The sequence below is a fragment of the Capsicum annuum genome, chromosome 1 (assembly GCF_002878395.1).
Source record: "Capsicum annuum cultivar UCD-10X-F1 chromosome 1, UCD10Xv1.1, whole genome shotgun sequence".
NCBI lineage: Eukaryota > Viridiplantae > Streptophyta > Magnoliopsida > Solanales > Solanaceae > Capsicum > Capsicum annuum.
Genome location: NC_061111.1, coordinates 14,669,403 through 14,682,763, shown reverse-complemented (window position 1 = coordinate 14,682,763; position 13,361 = coordinate 14,669,403). Strand labels below are relative to the sequence as shown.

The following is a 13,361-nucleotide window of genomic DNA, read 5'->3' as shown; positions in this document are numbered from 1 at the left end:
CACCTTCTTAGTCTTCACCTTCCTTTTAACTTTTTTGTTCCACCACCATCCCCCCAAGTGCTTGCCAGATCGGCCTCTCGAGACACTTAACACCTCTCTAGCCGTCTCCCTGATACATACATCCCCTCTACTCTCCCAAGCCCCTAATAGTCAACTTCTCCCAATCTCCAAAGCACTGGCCAAAGTCAAGCTACCCTACTTCATCCTGGGCCAATCCTCCACACCGCTCTTCTTTCAGACCTTTTTGATTTTCAAGTCCACCAAAATCTTATGTTGGGTCGAAAGATTCTCTAGTATGACTTTACATCCTTTACTTAGCACTCTATCGCCTTTCCTGAGATGCAAAAATTCAATCTTGAGTCTTTACCACCGAACTACGAAAGGTAATAAGGTGCTCCTCCTTCTTCGGGAAGCTCGAATTTGCTACTCACAACCCAAAGGCTAGCAAAATCCAAAAGTGAGGCTCCTCCTTCATGCCTTTCCCCGAAACCGAAACCTCCATACACATCATCATAGCCTCCGATAAAGACCCAATATGCCCACTGAAATCCCCTCCTACGAAAAGCTTCTCAATGCTCGGAATGTCTCTCACCACCTCATCCAAACCTACCAACAGCTCTTCTTCTCCTCCTCATCCAAGCCCGTTTGCAGAGCGTAGGCACTCATTACGTTCAACGTAGACTCTCCAATGATCAATTTAATCGGCATCAACCTATAGTTAGTTAACCCACTTAACCTCCACCACCTGCTCCCTAAGCTCTTTATCTACTAAGATACCTACCCCATTCCCATGCCTCACGCTAGCATAGTACCACAACTTATTCCCGTCCACATCCTTCGCCTTAGAACTTACCCATTTGTTCTCATGGACACAAGCTCTACTAATCCTTCGGCTCAATGGACTTACCTTGAAGAGTCCCTATGTTCCAAGACCCAACTCTCAACCTAGAGGCTCCCTTATCCCACTTAACCCTACTAACCCTCGCCCCAACCCCGAGCTCAACCCTAGACCCGACCCTAACCCAAATCCCGACCTACCTTCCCTCACGTGTAACTGATATTTTGGAGTCCACATATAAACATCAATCTTACATGCAAATGGGCTTACCAAAGGTTGGCTTAGCAACATCCACAAAAAATGTAATTGAGCCTAACACAACTCCAATAGCAAACTCAAGAGGTTACTTGGTCCAAAATTATATGCGGAGACCACAACCTCAATAGTGTGGTATCTAACCGGAATGATTCAAAAAGGAACAAGCTAAGGCATTAAGACGGACATTTGAGAACTTCTAACTAATTCATTAGCTCTATCTACAACATCCAAGTCGTTTTCTCTTCTCTTTTTTTTGGGGCACCTTGAGAACTTATTCAGCCACAAAGAAAGAGATACAGTAACGGGAAGGAGGGAGATAGCTCAGATTTCAAGTGCCAATTTGACTTAAAAAATACGCCCACCAAAGTATCCATTGATGTTATCAGAACTAACAGAAAGCTACTTAAACCCACAATGTTGCACCTTGCCTTTGAATTGATGTAGTCCCTTAGCCAACAATTCATGAAATAATATTAAAAACATGCAGCACAAATTACCTCCATTGAAGAATGATTTCAGCATCAAGCGTGTTATCCAGTTCTTCTAAATCTTTGTTATCATCTATTACTATTCGATCAGGATCGGACTTCAGCAATGAAGCATACAAAGAGATATATTTCTTCCGCAACCGTGTATACCGCAGGACTTGCTCCCATGACAACTTCCCACTACAAACAACAATTGCATTGTTAATTGAAGACTAAGAACCAAATTTCTCTGCATGTATTTATACAAATATATCTACCTGACTTATAAGGGAAATAAGAAGGAATGGCATTACATCATCTAAAAGCTGTCACATTTTTTTTCTAAAAGCCCTGTATCTTTCTCTCAATTGAAACAAAATAGAGGAAATACAATAAACGTGTATATATGGGACAAGTAGAAACATGTTAACTCCTCGACCCTCATTCATCACCTTTGTTTAGGCCTATTAAATTGGTCTTTAACTTTCTCAACGGAGTGTTGTGAGAATATCAAAATGTAAGAAGATTAATCCACATTTTGGTGAGTCTCTTAATTTCTGCAGAAACTAGGTAGATACCTGGCCTTCTTTATCTGAACAGATAAAGCTTGATAAGCATACTTCCACCAAGACCTTGGATCAGATTTTACCGACACATGTGGACGAAGATGAGCATAGTTCAATCGTTGATTGAAGGCAGCAAAATTCTCGGCCAACTTTAATAAATCCCTATAGCCATTCTGCACAACTAACATACGAAAGTAAGTAAAAAAAGCCAACACAAGCTAGAATCAATTCTACATTGGATGAGAAAAAAATAGAGAAGAAAAGTTAGCGAAACTAGCCTTTGACAAACAAAGAGTCACATCGTCCAAAGCCACAACTGCCTTTTGCAGAGGTTCCATATTATCACGTGAAGGATTAGGGCGTTGTTTCGAGAACTTAGCTTTCCCAGTCACTGGTTGCAAAATGTAAGAATGCTCTTTGATGCGATCAGCAGGTTTGCCATTATCCGTTCCATATCTGAAAATCTGAGCAATTGAACTAGATTAAGGAATAGGGACAACTTAGAGCAGGCACCAAATGACAACTAGAACATTCAAAAGGTACCTTGACCCACTCCTGTGGTAGCAAATCTGCCCACGCTTTGTCAATATGCCACGGCGTGATATCGGAGTCGAAATAAACAGCAAGCCGGTCAAGTTCTACAGACTAAAATGTCAAAAAACAAATCAATAAAAAGCGTGAAAGAATAAAACAGAAGTATGGTTTACCAATAAAACACAGAAAGGAATTATCAAAGCAAATAAAAATCTAGACAAGATAATAAAGTTGCATTAAAATACCTATGGACTTGACAGTTCACATGTAAATACACATTTAGGTCTGTTGAAGTGCTGAATCTCGGTTTAAGATAGAAAACTATAGCAGTTACATTGTGATTAATTTATTTATATTAGTCCCTACAGCAGACTTGAATATTGCCGAACTCCATGGAAATTATACCCAATTGGCACTACGTAATACTTAGTTGATCAAGCAAGTTGGCAATAACAAGATATTCTTTTTTACTCCAGTTCTAAAACTGATTCTTCTCCTCTTTTGATAGGAAAGCTCCTCAGTTCCCTTTTCTTCATTGTTGGCATTATTTCAATTTTCACAGAAGAGCTACAACAATAGGCAAGAGAGTACTAGAGATACTAAGATTGCTTCAGTGAAAAGCACTAGATTTACACGTCTATAGTTGCTAACTAATCAGCTATATTCAGAACAAAACGATGGCGAAAGGAGAGAAATTTTGCAAGAAATGTGGTGAAGTTGAATAAGAGGTTTGCTTAATCATAAAAGCATACCATAAATGCGAAGTCATTGGGTGAGGGCAGTTAAAAACTTATGTTTTCAACTTAAAAGCGTGAAAGAGACGGACCTTCTGTATGAAATCCAATGCATTTCCAGTTACAAAGGCTTCACTCCCACTATCATCTACCGTCATAGCTGATAGTTTCTCTAAGGTGATACCAGCTGCAAACGGGTGGCCAGTATTGCTGCATGATGAAAGCTAGTCAGCATCATCACAAATTCAAAGAAATCAACAGTTGAACTTCCTTACCTCTCAAGATCTTCATATCTGATGTGGATATTTGAAATTGAAAGCTTCAAGTTCCCAATTATTGTGTTGATCAAAGACCCCAACCAGGACTTATTCTTGAGGAGGAAGGCAAAAAAGAAAATAGGTTAAAGTGATGATGATGGACAATATTCTGTGAAACCGCCATTCCATGCAAGAAATATCATTGTTTCCATCCATGGTTATGTCATAAACTGAACCGATGAGGATGTCTTAAAAATGTTTTAAGGCTAGACAACTAAAACAACAGAACACAACAAGCAGCCTCGGATAACTTATATGGTAAAACTCGGTCGAACTTAACATATATGAGTGTCACACACAACAAGTGACAGGAATATCTTAAGATTGATGTCAAAGCTCAATTCATTAAGGATGTGTTTACTAACACTAGAATCCTTGAATTATACTCTCTAAAGAAACTTTAGTGACACTCTGTAATTACTTCTCATCTAAGCATGGACAATACTGAAACCAACTCACATTCTAAAGAAATTGAAGTGTGTGACCATCTCATCTAAAAACTTAAAATGGTAGAGAGAGCACACATTTATTAAGTATATGATATCTAAACATGACCCTCACGTGCGGGCCTGATTCTTTTTCATGAGCAGCACGTAGAAATTCTTTTTAATAATGGGTGGCAATGAGATTCGATCCAGGACCTTTACTCGGGTACCGTGTTGAAGTGTGACCATCTTTTTAAAAGCTTAAGTTGTTATAGAGAACACAAGTTTATTTACTTGAAATTATATTATATATCAACAGAAATTATTATGCCTCTTCTCCATTTAATTATCTAGACGCACAGGTTATACTAAAAACAACTAGATTATGTTGCAGTTACTGGAGCTAATCAACAGCATCTTATCTGAATCCCTCACTTTTCACTTTCATCAAGAGAGAGAAATAAAGAAATCATTATTACGCTACACACACAAGTTCACATCCGAAAGCAAGAGACAGCGATCAGCAATCAAAGTTCTACCACAGACAGATGCAACCAATGAACCCATCATTTTGAGCATTCAAGTTGATACACATATATCAAAATTTTATGCATTTGATAAAAGACAAAGAATATACCATTTCTGTCTGTAGCATTCGTTTACTCTCCAGAAGCTTTGTTTCCATTTCCTAGTTGCAAGGAAAAGAGGAAATAATATCAACAAACATTTCCTATCAACATGCAAAGTATTTTACTTGAGACTCAAAACCTTACTCGTATTCTATTCCTCTTAGCTTCTTGGACAGCATCTTCAGTAGATCCTTCAACTTGGGTTGCTGGCTCAGCTAATAAGAAAATACGGTCCAGGTGAACTAGAACTGGATCTTGGCCAAGCCTGCTCCATGGTACCTGTAAATTGTAATTACAGACTAATTACTGACATTTAAATGACAATAAATACCTTTATTAACAATGGACATAAAGGGGATAGCAAACTTTTCCAATGGTAAATGGAAAATGATGAGAAGTAATAAGACACGGAAAAGGAATGAAATCTTTAAAGATAATAAGAATCCCTGACAGGTGGACACACTGTAACTACATCAAACAACCCAGGTTAGTCAAGAGTGAAAAACTCAGCGAAGCACCAAAGGTTGTTGGCGCTTTAAGTGCAATGCAGAATTGAAGCGCATATATATATATAGAGAGAGAGAGAGAGATGTGTGTATATATATAGATATATCTATAGATAGATAGATGGATGGATGTGTGTATACATATAGATGTGTGTGCGTGTATATAGATGTGTGTGTGTAGATATATATATACACACAAAAAAAAAGGGCAGCCCGGTGCACTAAAGCTACCGCTATGCGCGGTGTCCGAGGAAGGGCCCCACCACAAGGGTGTATCGTGCGCAGCCTTACCTTGCATTTCTGCCAGAGGCTGTTTCCAAGGCTTGAACCCGTGACCTCCTGGTCACATGGCAGCAACCTTACCAGTTACTCCAAGGCTCCCCTTCACACACACATCTATATATATATATACATGCACACACATCTCTCTCTATATATATATATATACATACATACATTCTTCTTCTCAGACATGTATTTCCTCTAGGCATATCTCATTGATGCATAAGAGTTGAATAGATACACAACCCTATTTAAGAATAAGTCGTTAAGACTTAAGATGAAATAATTCCTTGACCCGGCAATTTTTATTGGATTCTTTTTAGTTTTCCCTTACAAGTTCTTTTTCCTTTATAATAGGTTTTGTTTCTTTTGTCCCAATTTTCTAGTGTAATTTGCAAGAGCTTGTAAAAAGTCTTAACCAAAAAGCTCTTATGTACTATACTTGAATTGATTTGCTTGTGAAATAGGAAATATACTTACAAAACCACGAGTGCTCATATTACGGTTAGTTCCTAAAGTTACAGCAGTATCCATAGGGATATATGTAGTATGAATTTGGATAATAATGCACTATAGAACAACTAAAACATGACATTAAAGTTGAGCAAACTGGCAATAAAAGTTATATACTATTCAAAGTATGATCCAGGTTCCTCTCCAAAGGGTGATCTAATTCTAATTTTAGCTTGCTTTCTTGATGTCACTAGGTTTATTCAGCTCATATTTCATTTGAAGTCAAAGGGTTGATTGGTAGGAGTTGGCACCCAATATGATCCAGGTTCCTCTTCCGCTGATAACGTTATCAGACCATTCACCCTTGTTCAGTGGCAGGCTGGCACCAGCTGAAGACGAATGAGATCTCCTTTCAGAATTTAGATTTGAAACACGTGGCTGAGTGTCGCTGATTTCGGAGAGAGAGTGACTACATGGTGGAGTGAGGTGGTGGAGGGAGGCCTTCTTTTAGGCTTGCCAAGAAGTTGAAATTGCTTAAAAAGGAAATAAGGGTGTGGAATAAAGGGGTGTTGGGATAGTAGAGGTAAAAATGAGGGAGATTATGTATGAAGTAGGGATACGGGAGAGGCTAGAAGTGGGGAAGGAGCTACAACAGAGGAGAAAGAGAGGAGAGAAGGTTTGAAAAGGGAGTTAGCTTACTTGGCCTTGGCCCAAGAGATAAGAGATGAGAGGGAGACAAAAATCAAGGGCGTTATGTTTGAAGAGGGGGACTAACACAAAAATTTTCATAGAGTAGCAATTGCAAATAGAAGAACTTCATAGATTCGGTGGAGGTAAATAAGGGTGAACAATGTGGGGGAGTAGAGAGGAAAATTGTCGATTTCTATGAACGCTTGTTCAAAGAGGAAGTGGACCGGAGGTCTAATTTTGGAAATTTGGCTTCAATCATATCAGAGAGAAGAGTGTGAGGGGCTATGAGGACAATTAAGGAGGAGAAGATGAAAAGGCAACGAATTGGTGTAGGGGACAGAGCACAAGGTCCTAATGTTTCTCATTGGACTTTTTTCAGCATTGTTGAAATGCGGTTTAAATTGATGTAATTGATACAATTTGAGTTGTAAGAAAAGAGCGAATTCTAGAGAAGTATGAATATTTCTTTCATTATCAGCATCCCCAAACGGGAGGGAGCTACTAACATAAAGGGTTGTAGACCTATTAATCTAGTGGAGAGCATCTGTATTAGCATTTATAAGGTACTTTCCATTAGACCAGAGGTGGTGTTGGAAGAAACTCTTTACTTCGCAGAATGCTTTTGGGGAGGTGGACAGATTCTGGATGCTGCGTTGGTGGTGTAAAGAAATGGATCTTGAGTCTAAGTCAACCCCAAAAGCTAGCTCGTGAGGGAAGGATTGTCCAAGTCCATATAAGGAGACCAATTGTCCATCCTTTTTCGATATGGGACTTTTAACACTCGCCGGCAAGCCCATGCCTCGTTAACTCGTTAACTGGAGCATGGATAAAAAAATATCGGGGCCCAACATTGGTGAACAAAGAATTGGGATGAGTCTGGCCCTAATACTGCACCTAACTCAACCCCAAAAGCTAGCGCATAAGGGGAGAATTGCTCAAGTCCATATAAGGAGACGATTGTCCATTTCTTTTCCGATGTGGGACTTTTAACATTTGGCAAACAAAGTGGCGGATTCTAGGAGAAATAAAGGAGTGTCCGACATGTTATGCAAACTTGACCTTGAAAAAACTTGTGATTATGTGAATTGAGGTTTCCTAGAATCCATTACGCTACAAATGCAATTTAAAAAGAAGTGAAGGAATAGATTTATTTTTGCATCTCTTCAGTGAGATTTTGTTTTGGCTACGGGTAATCCATGCAGTTTAGTAGGGAGTTCGAGAAGTTCGATACACGGGACCCTCTATCACTGTTATTTATTTTAGTTACGGAAACTTCGAGTATAATGATGGATAGAGTTATCATTGGGATAGTCGATGGGTTTCAATGTTTCAGTCAGAGGTCCAGGGACAACCTCGGTGTCTCACTTGTTGTTTGCAGATGATACCTAGGTTCTTTATGATGCAGCTGAGAGCCATTTGGATTATTTAGACCAAGTCCTTACTTGCTTTCAGGTGTTTCGGCCTCAAAATTAATTTGAGGAAGTGTGAGATTATTCTTCTTGGGTAGGTGATAACACTGGATCACTCACTTCAGTTTTGAGTTGCAGGGTCGAGGCCCTCTGACCAACTATCTTGGAGTACCATAACGTGCTTCGAACAAAGATCAAATGGCGTGAAATCCAGTTCTTTAGAGGATTGAGAAGAGACTAGTGTGGTAACAAAAAGATATTTGTTCAAAGGTGGGAAGGAAGTGCTTATAAAGAGCACATTGCTAAGCATAACCACCTACTATATCTTTGTTTCATGCTCCAACTTCAATACTGAAAAGTTCGAACAAATTCAAAGAATTTTTTTATGGAATGCAGCGAATAGGGAAAAAAGTTCCATATTGTGCGATGGAAGACTGTCACATCTCTAAAATATTGAGAGGGTTGGAAGTTAAAGATTTAAAGGTTTTTTACAAAGCTTTATTGGATAAATGGATGTGGAGGTTCGGTGTGAAGGTACAAGCTTTATGGAGGGAAGTGATAGCTGATAAATATGGGATTATGGAAGGGAGTTCGAGAATTAGAGCTATCACTTTGCCTTTTGGTCGTGAGTTGTGGAGGAATATCATGAAAGGATTGGATTATTTTAGCGAAAAAATCTCATCAAGGTCAAAGAAAGGAGAAGAATAAAATTTTAAGAACATAGGTGGTGTGAGGACATGATATTGAAATATTCTAGTGATTGTGTAGAAAATCTTGCAAGATAGATTTCACCAATAGATTTCACAGCAGCATATTAGAGCGATACAGCGATTTGAGACTTCAAATTTAGAAGAAAATTTCATGATTAGGAAGTGACTGAGTTCCAAAACTATTAAAAATTATTATCCTTACTGCATATACAAGTCTATCAGGCTGATAACCCCGAGGTTTGGTGGTGGATCTTAGAAAATATTGGAGTGTTTTTGCTGAAATCTTTTTATGATAAACATTTGGTTGGGGAGTTGTATATTTTTAAGTGTCATATGGATTCCAAAGGTGTCAAGGAAGGTGTGTTTCTTCACTTGGCTAACCACTAGGGAGGTAATTTCGACGGTGGAAAATCGTAGAAAGCAAAAGGTTGTCTACATCAGTTGGTGCAACATATGTAAAGAGGTGAGAGAGGACGCGGATCATCTTTTTCTACGTTGTGGGTTGGCTATGAGGTTATGGTAGGATATACTTAGGTGATTTGGCACTTCATGGCCAATGCCAAACACTATGATAGAGTTGATGTTCAGTTCGGAGAGAAAGAAAAAAAAGGGGAGAAGACAGAGGACATGAACTATGGTTCACGTAGGTTATTTGGAGAGAAAGAAATAGGAGAGCTTTTGAAAGTGTAGAGTTGAGTTTCTCTAAGTTGAGGAGTAGTCATTGTTCCTTTTTTTTTTTTAGGTGCACACAGAAAGTTCCTTGTTGTCCAGAAGGTTCGCTGGAGTTTGTAGGGAATCATATCATTTTGTAAATTCTCTACTTCTTGGTATATCTTTTATATACAAGGCCATTATGGCCATGATTATGAATGAAAATACATTTGCCTGGTCTAGAGAAAAGGTCAAATGGGTTGAGATAATTTCAGTACTTTAGTCAAATGGGTTGAGATAATTTCAGTACTTAGTAATCCATTAATCCACCTTGTAGAAACAACACCGACTCATCATTATATTAATTATTGTGACGTGTGCACTTGCTTCCCAAGATCACATAACTGTGGGATAAAATTACAACCGTAAAAGAAGCAAAATATTATGAATATGTCCAAGATTTCAAAATATTAAAGTCAATAGCAAAAGCATCCACAACCAAGAACAATCGAAATACTCAGTTCATTTTCCGGAACTCAAAACTTCAAAACAATTTATTGAGCTGTCAGGTCTTAGGGTGGAACCTTGAGTCGCACAGATCCAAGAAATCCTGCCTTGACTTTTACAGGTAACTTCAATGCATTGAGAGCCTCTGGTTTCAATTGCATATTTTTTAGTTCTACATCGCCTGTCACATATACCACAATGTGTTAGTAACCAAGCAAATATTTAATCCATAAAAAACATATGTTAACTGCCACGAACAGGATAGCAAAGTAGTACAAATTCCAATTTAAAAAACACTCATTGTCTCATTGCACAAATTCATCACACAATCAGCAATAGAATAAACATTAAAGCTCATCAAAATCATCAAGTAAGAAAAGTAGTACAAATTCCAATTTAAAAAAACACTCATTGCACAAATTCCTCACACAAATTAGTAATACCATAACATAAAAGCTCAATTTCAAAAACATTTTTAACTTTTAATAAACCTATGATATGAATGCAGGACATCAAAGTAGTACAAAATCCAATTTAAAAACACACACATTGCACAAATTCATCACACAATTAATTTAATTTTTTATTTTTTTTTTGAAAAAGGTAAAGTTAACATCACACAATTAATTAGCAATGGAATAACACAGAAGCTCAATCCCAAAAACATATTAACATTCAATCAACCTATAATGTAAATGCACAACAGCAAAGTAAGTACAAATTGCAAATTGTTTCATTTCAAAACAGCTATGACTCGTATAAACACTTAAATCGCACAAATTCATCACACAAGTAATTAATTTTTTTTTATTTTTTTTTTTGAGAATGGTAAACTTAACATCACACAATTAATAAGCAATGGAACAACACAGAAGTTCAATCCCAAAAACATGTTAACATTCAATCAACCTGTAATGTAAATGCAGAACAGCAAAGTAGTACGAATTCCAAATTGTACCATTTAAAAACAGTTAGTACTACACAAATTAGCAGTAGAAATAACATAAAAACTCATATAAACACTTAAATTGCACAAATTCATCACACATATTAAAAAGGTAAAGTTAACATCACACAATTATGGAATAACACAGCAGCTCAATCCCAAAAAACATGTTAACATCCAATCAACCTATAATGTAAATGCAGGACAGCAAAGCAGTACAATTGACAAATTGTACCATTTAAAAAGAGGTATTACACAGATTAGCAGTAAAATAACATAAAAGGCTCATATAAACACTTACTGAACAAAATCATCACAAAAAATATATATATATATATACTCCGTAGCAATAAATTGCAAATTCAATTGAGTAATGAATTAAATTAAGTAACAAACCTTGCCAAACACTGATCTTAAGAGCTTCTTTATTGAGTCCTCTAACATAGTTCCCTAAATATCTCTGTAACAAATACGCTACTTGATCTTCCAACATCTTCCCTTACTTTCTACTAATCGCCTCTTCTGATTATGAATTTCTATATGCAAATTTGAATATAAGGAAAGAAGCGATTGTGAGAAATTGGAGTGTTGTGCAAGTTTCCCATAGCGAAGAAGAACAACGAAGAAGAGTCGCGCACCGCTTTTTCTTTCTTTGCTTTACTTTCTGATTTGATTGATTAATATACGTGTATTAGTTTTCAGTTGTTCAAAAAGCTAGTAATATGGCGAAGTGATGAGGGGGGTTTTGAGATTTTTCTCTTTTGCTATCTTTAAATCATTTTCATTTTTAATAATCTATATACACGTGGAGCAACTAATTTCTTGCTGAGTAATTTAGGCTTATCACGTGCTACTCACGTGTTACCATTAACTCGATTTGGCCATTTGACTCAAATTTTAAGTTGGATCTTGCCTAGGAGTCAATATTAACATTTTTTTTAAATAGTCGTAATGTTCTGGTTCAGTTTTTGGATATCCCCATCAAATTCATTGAATATTCACTATTTTCTATTAATAATCAGAGATGAATTTATTAAGATCCATGAAAATAGCACGTCATTCAAAAAATTCGATAAAAATTCTCTCTCACTCTCTCTTTATAGATAAAAAGGTATATGTATAGTGATATATTCAATTAATAAACATATTACCCACAATATCAAAGTGATATCTAATGCAAATGGTAAGGTGTGTTTTTAATGGCCCAAGGTGAAGCTTTTTTTTTTAAGCAAAGCCTACTACTTAGGTGTAACTTATGTTTTGCATACATTTATGCTAATTACAGTTTCCTAATTATATAATTAATTATTATTTTTTATTTTTTTATTTCTTTAGCTGTTAATAAATAATTTAATATCTCTCCCCCAAATTGAAAAAACTCTATCGCTATTCCTCTCAATTTTCAAATCACGACGATTTCACGATCTCTATTTCTTGACTTTTGAATTTTGGTTCACTACCTGCTGCCGACAGTCGGATTTCATCGTCGCCGCCAATATCGCAAAAGTCTTACCTTTGAAGATTAAGGTAACTCTCAAATCAACAAAAATTAGTTTCATAAGATTATACTCATGAAGACACTTTCTACAAAGTTGCTTAAATTATGAATTTTTTTCATTTGAAGTGATTGTTCAAACTTCTATATCGAACTTAAGATGTGCAAATTATGTCGATGGATCACTTCCCAAAACATAATAGCAAAATCTCTTACATTAGATAAATCACAAACTTTCTGAATTATTGGGGTGATTACCAGTGCTCCTAAATTTTGGCCAAAAAAATTAACACTTAATACAAAAATGTAAGGAAGGACAAAGATTAGTGTGCTAATTGACCTCCCCATTTTTATTTTCCCTGCTTTGATATATTCAAATTATCTTGGTTTTGAATTGAGAAAGTGTTCTATTTTTGTGAATTTAGATGGAGAAATTTTTCAGGAAGGTTAATTATTCTCAGTCAAGTTCTGGTAATGCTAATGTCACTCGTTCTTGTCTTGTAACTGATCGTTGATCGTTTTCAGAGTATGAAAACTCGTTGTGGGCAATTGTAATGAATTGTGGATATTATGATATTAGTAATATTATTAAAAGTTTAAGTTTGGTCATTTTATTACTGTTCTTTCATTATTGATTGATTTGTTAATTGGCCTATAAACCGAAAAGAACAATAATTCGATTGATTTATCGATAAGTTTACTTGACACCCGAAGAGTTCGAATCAATAATTCGATTGATTTATCGATAAGTTTACTTGACACCCGGAGAGTTCGAATCCTGGATCCACCTCTGCCAATAATAAATACTTTCTCCATTCTATCTTAATTTATCATCTTACTGGAAATAATGTTTCATATTAATCAACTACTTACTAAATTGAAATAAAATTAATTAATTTTTCTGCTTTATTCCTATAATTAATAGTATACATCAAATGTGAAAA

The 13,361-nt window shown here is 36.5% G+C and overlaps 1 protein-coding gene across 1 annotated transcript in view; it reads right to left on the bottom strand.

The window, feature by feature from the left end:
- The window catches only part of LOC107869044, a 75,018-nt gene extending 63,337 nt beyond the window's left edge, over positions 1-11,681 (bottom strand). Inside the window, exons 1-10 of the mRNA XM_047394316.1 lie at positions 11,319-11,681; positions 10,054-10,157; positions 4,913-5,047; positions 4,777-4,827; positions 3,673-3,767; positions 3,490-3,607; positions 2,673-2,774; positions 2,408-2,593; positions 2,142-2,302; positions 1,594-1,764 (exon numbers count right to left, since the gene is read on the bottom strand). Coding sequence (XP_047250272.1) covers positions 1,594-1,764; positions 2,142-2,302; positions 2,408-2,593; positions 2,673-2,774; positions 3,490-3,607; positions 3,673-3,767; positions 4,777-4,827; positions 4,913-5,047; positions 10,054-10,157; positions 11,319-11,415 — 1,220 coding nt within the window. The 5' untranslated portion in view covers positions 11,416-11,681. The remainder of the gene's footprint in view (positions 1-1,593; positions 1,765-2,141; positions 2,303-2,407; positions 2,594-2,672; positions 2,775-3,489; positions 3,608-3,672; positions 3,768-4,776; positions 4,828-4,912; positions 5,048-10,053; positions 10,158-11,318) is intronic.
- Between the last annotated feature and the right edge of the window lie 1,680 nt (positions 11,682-13,361).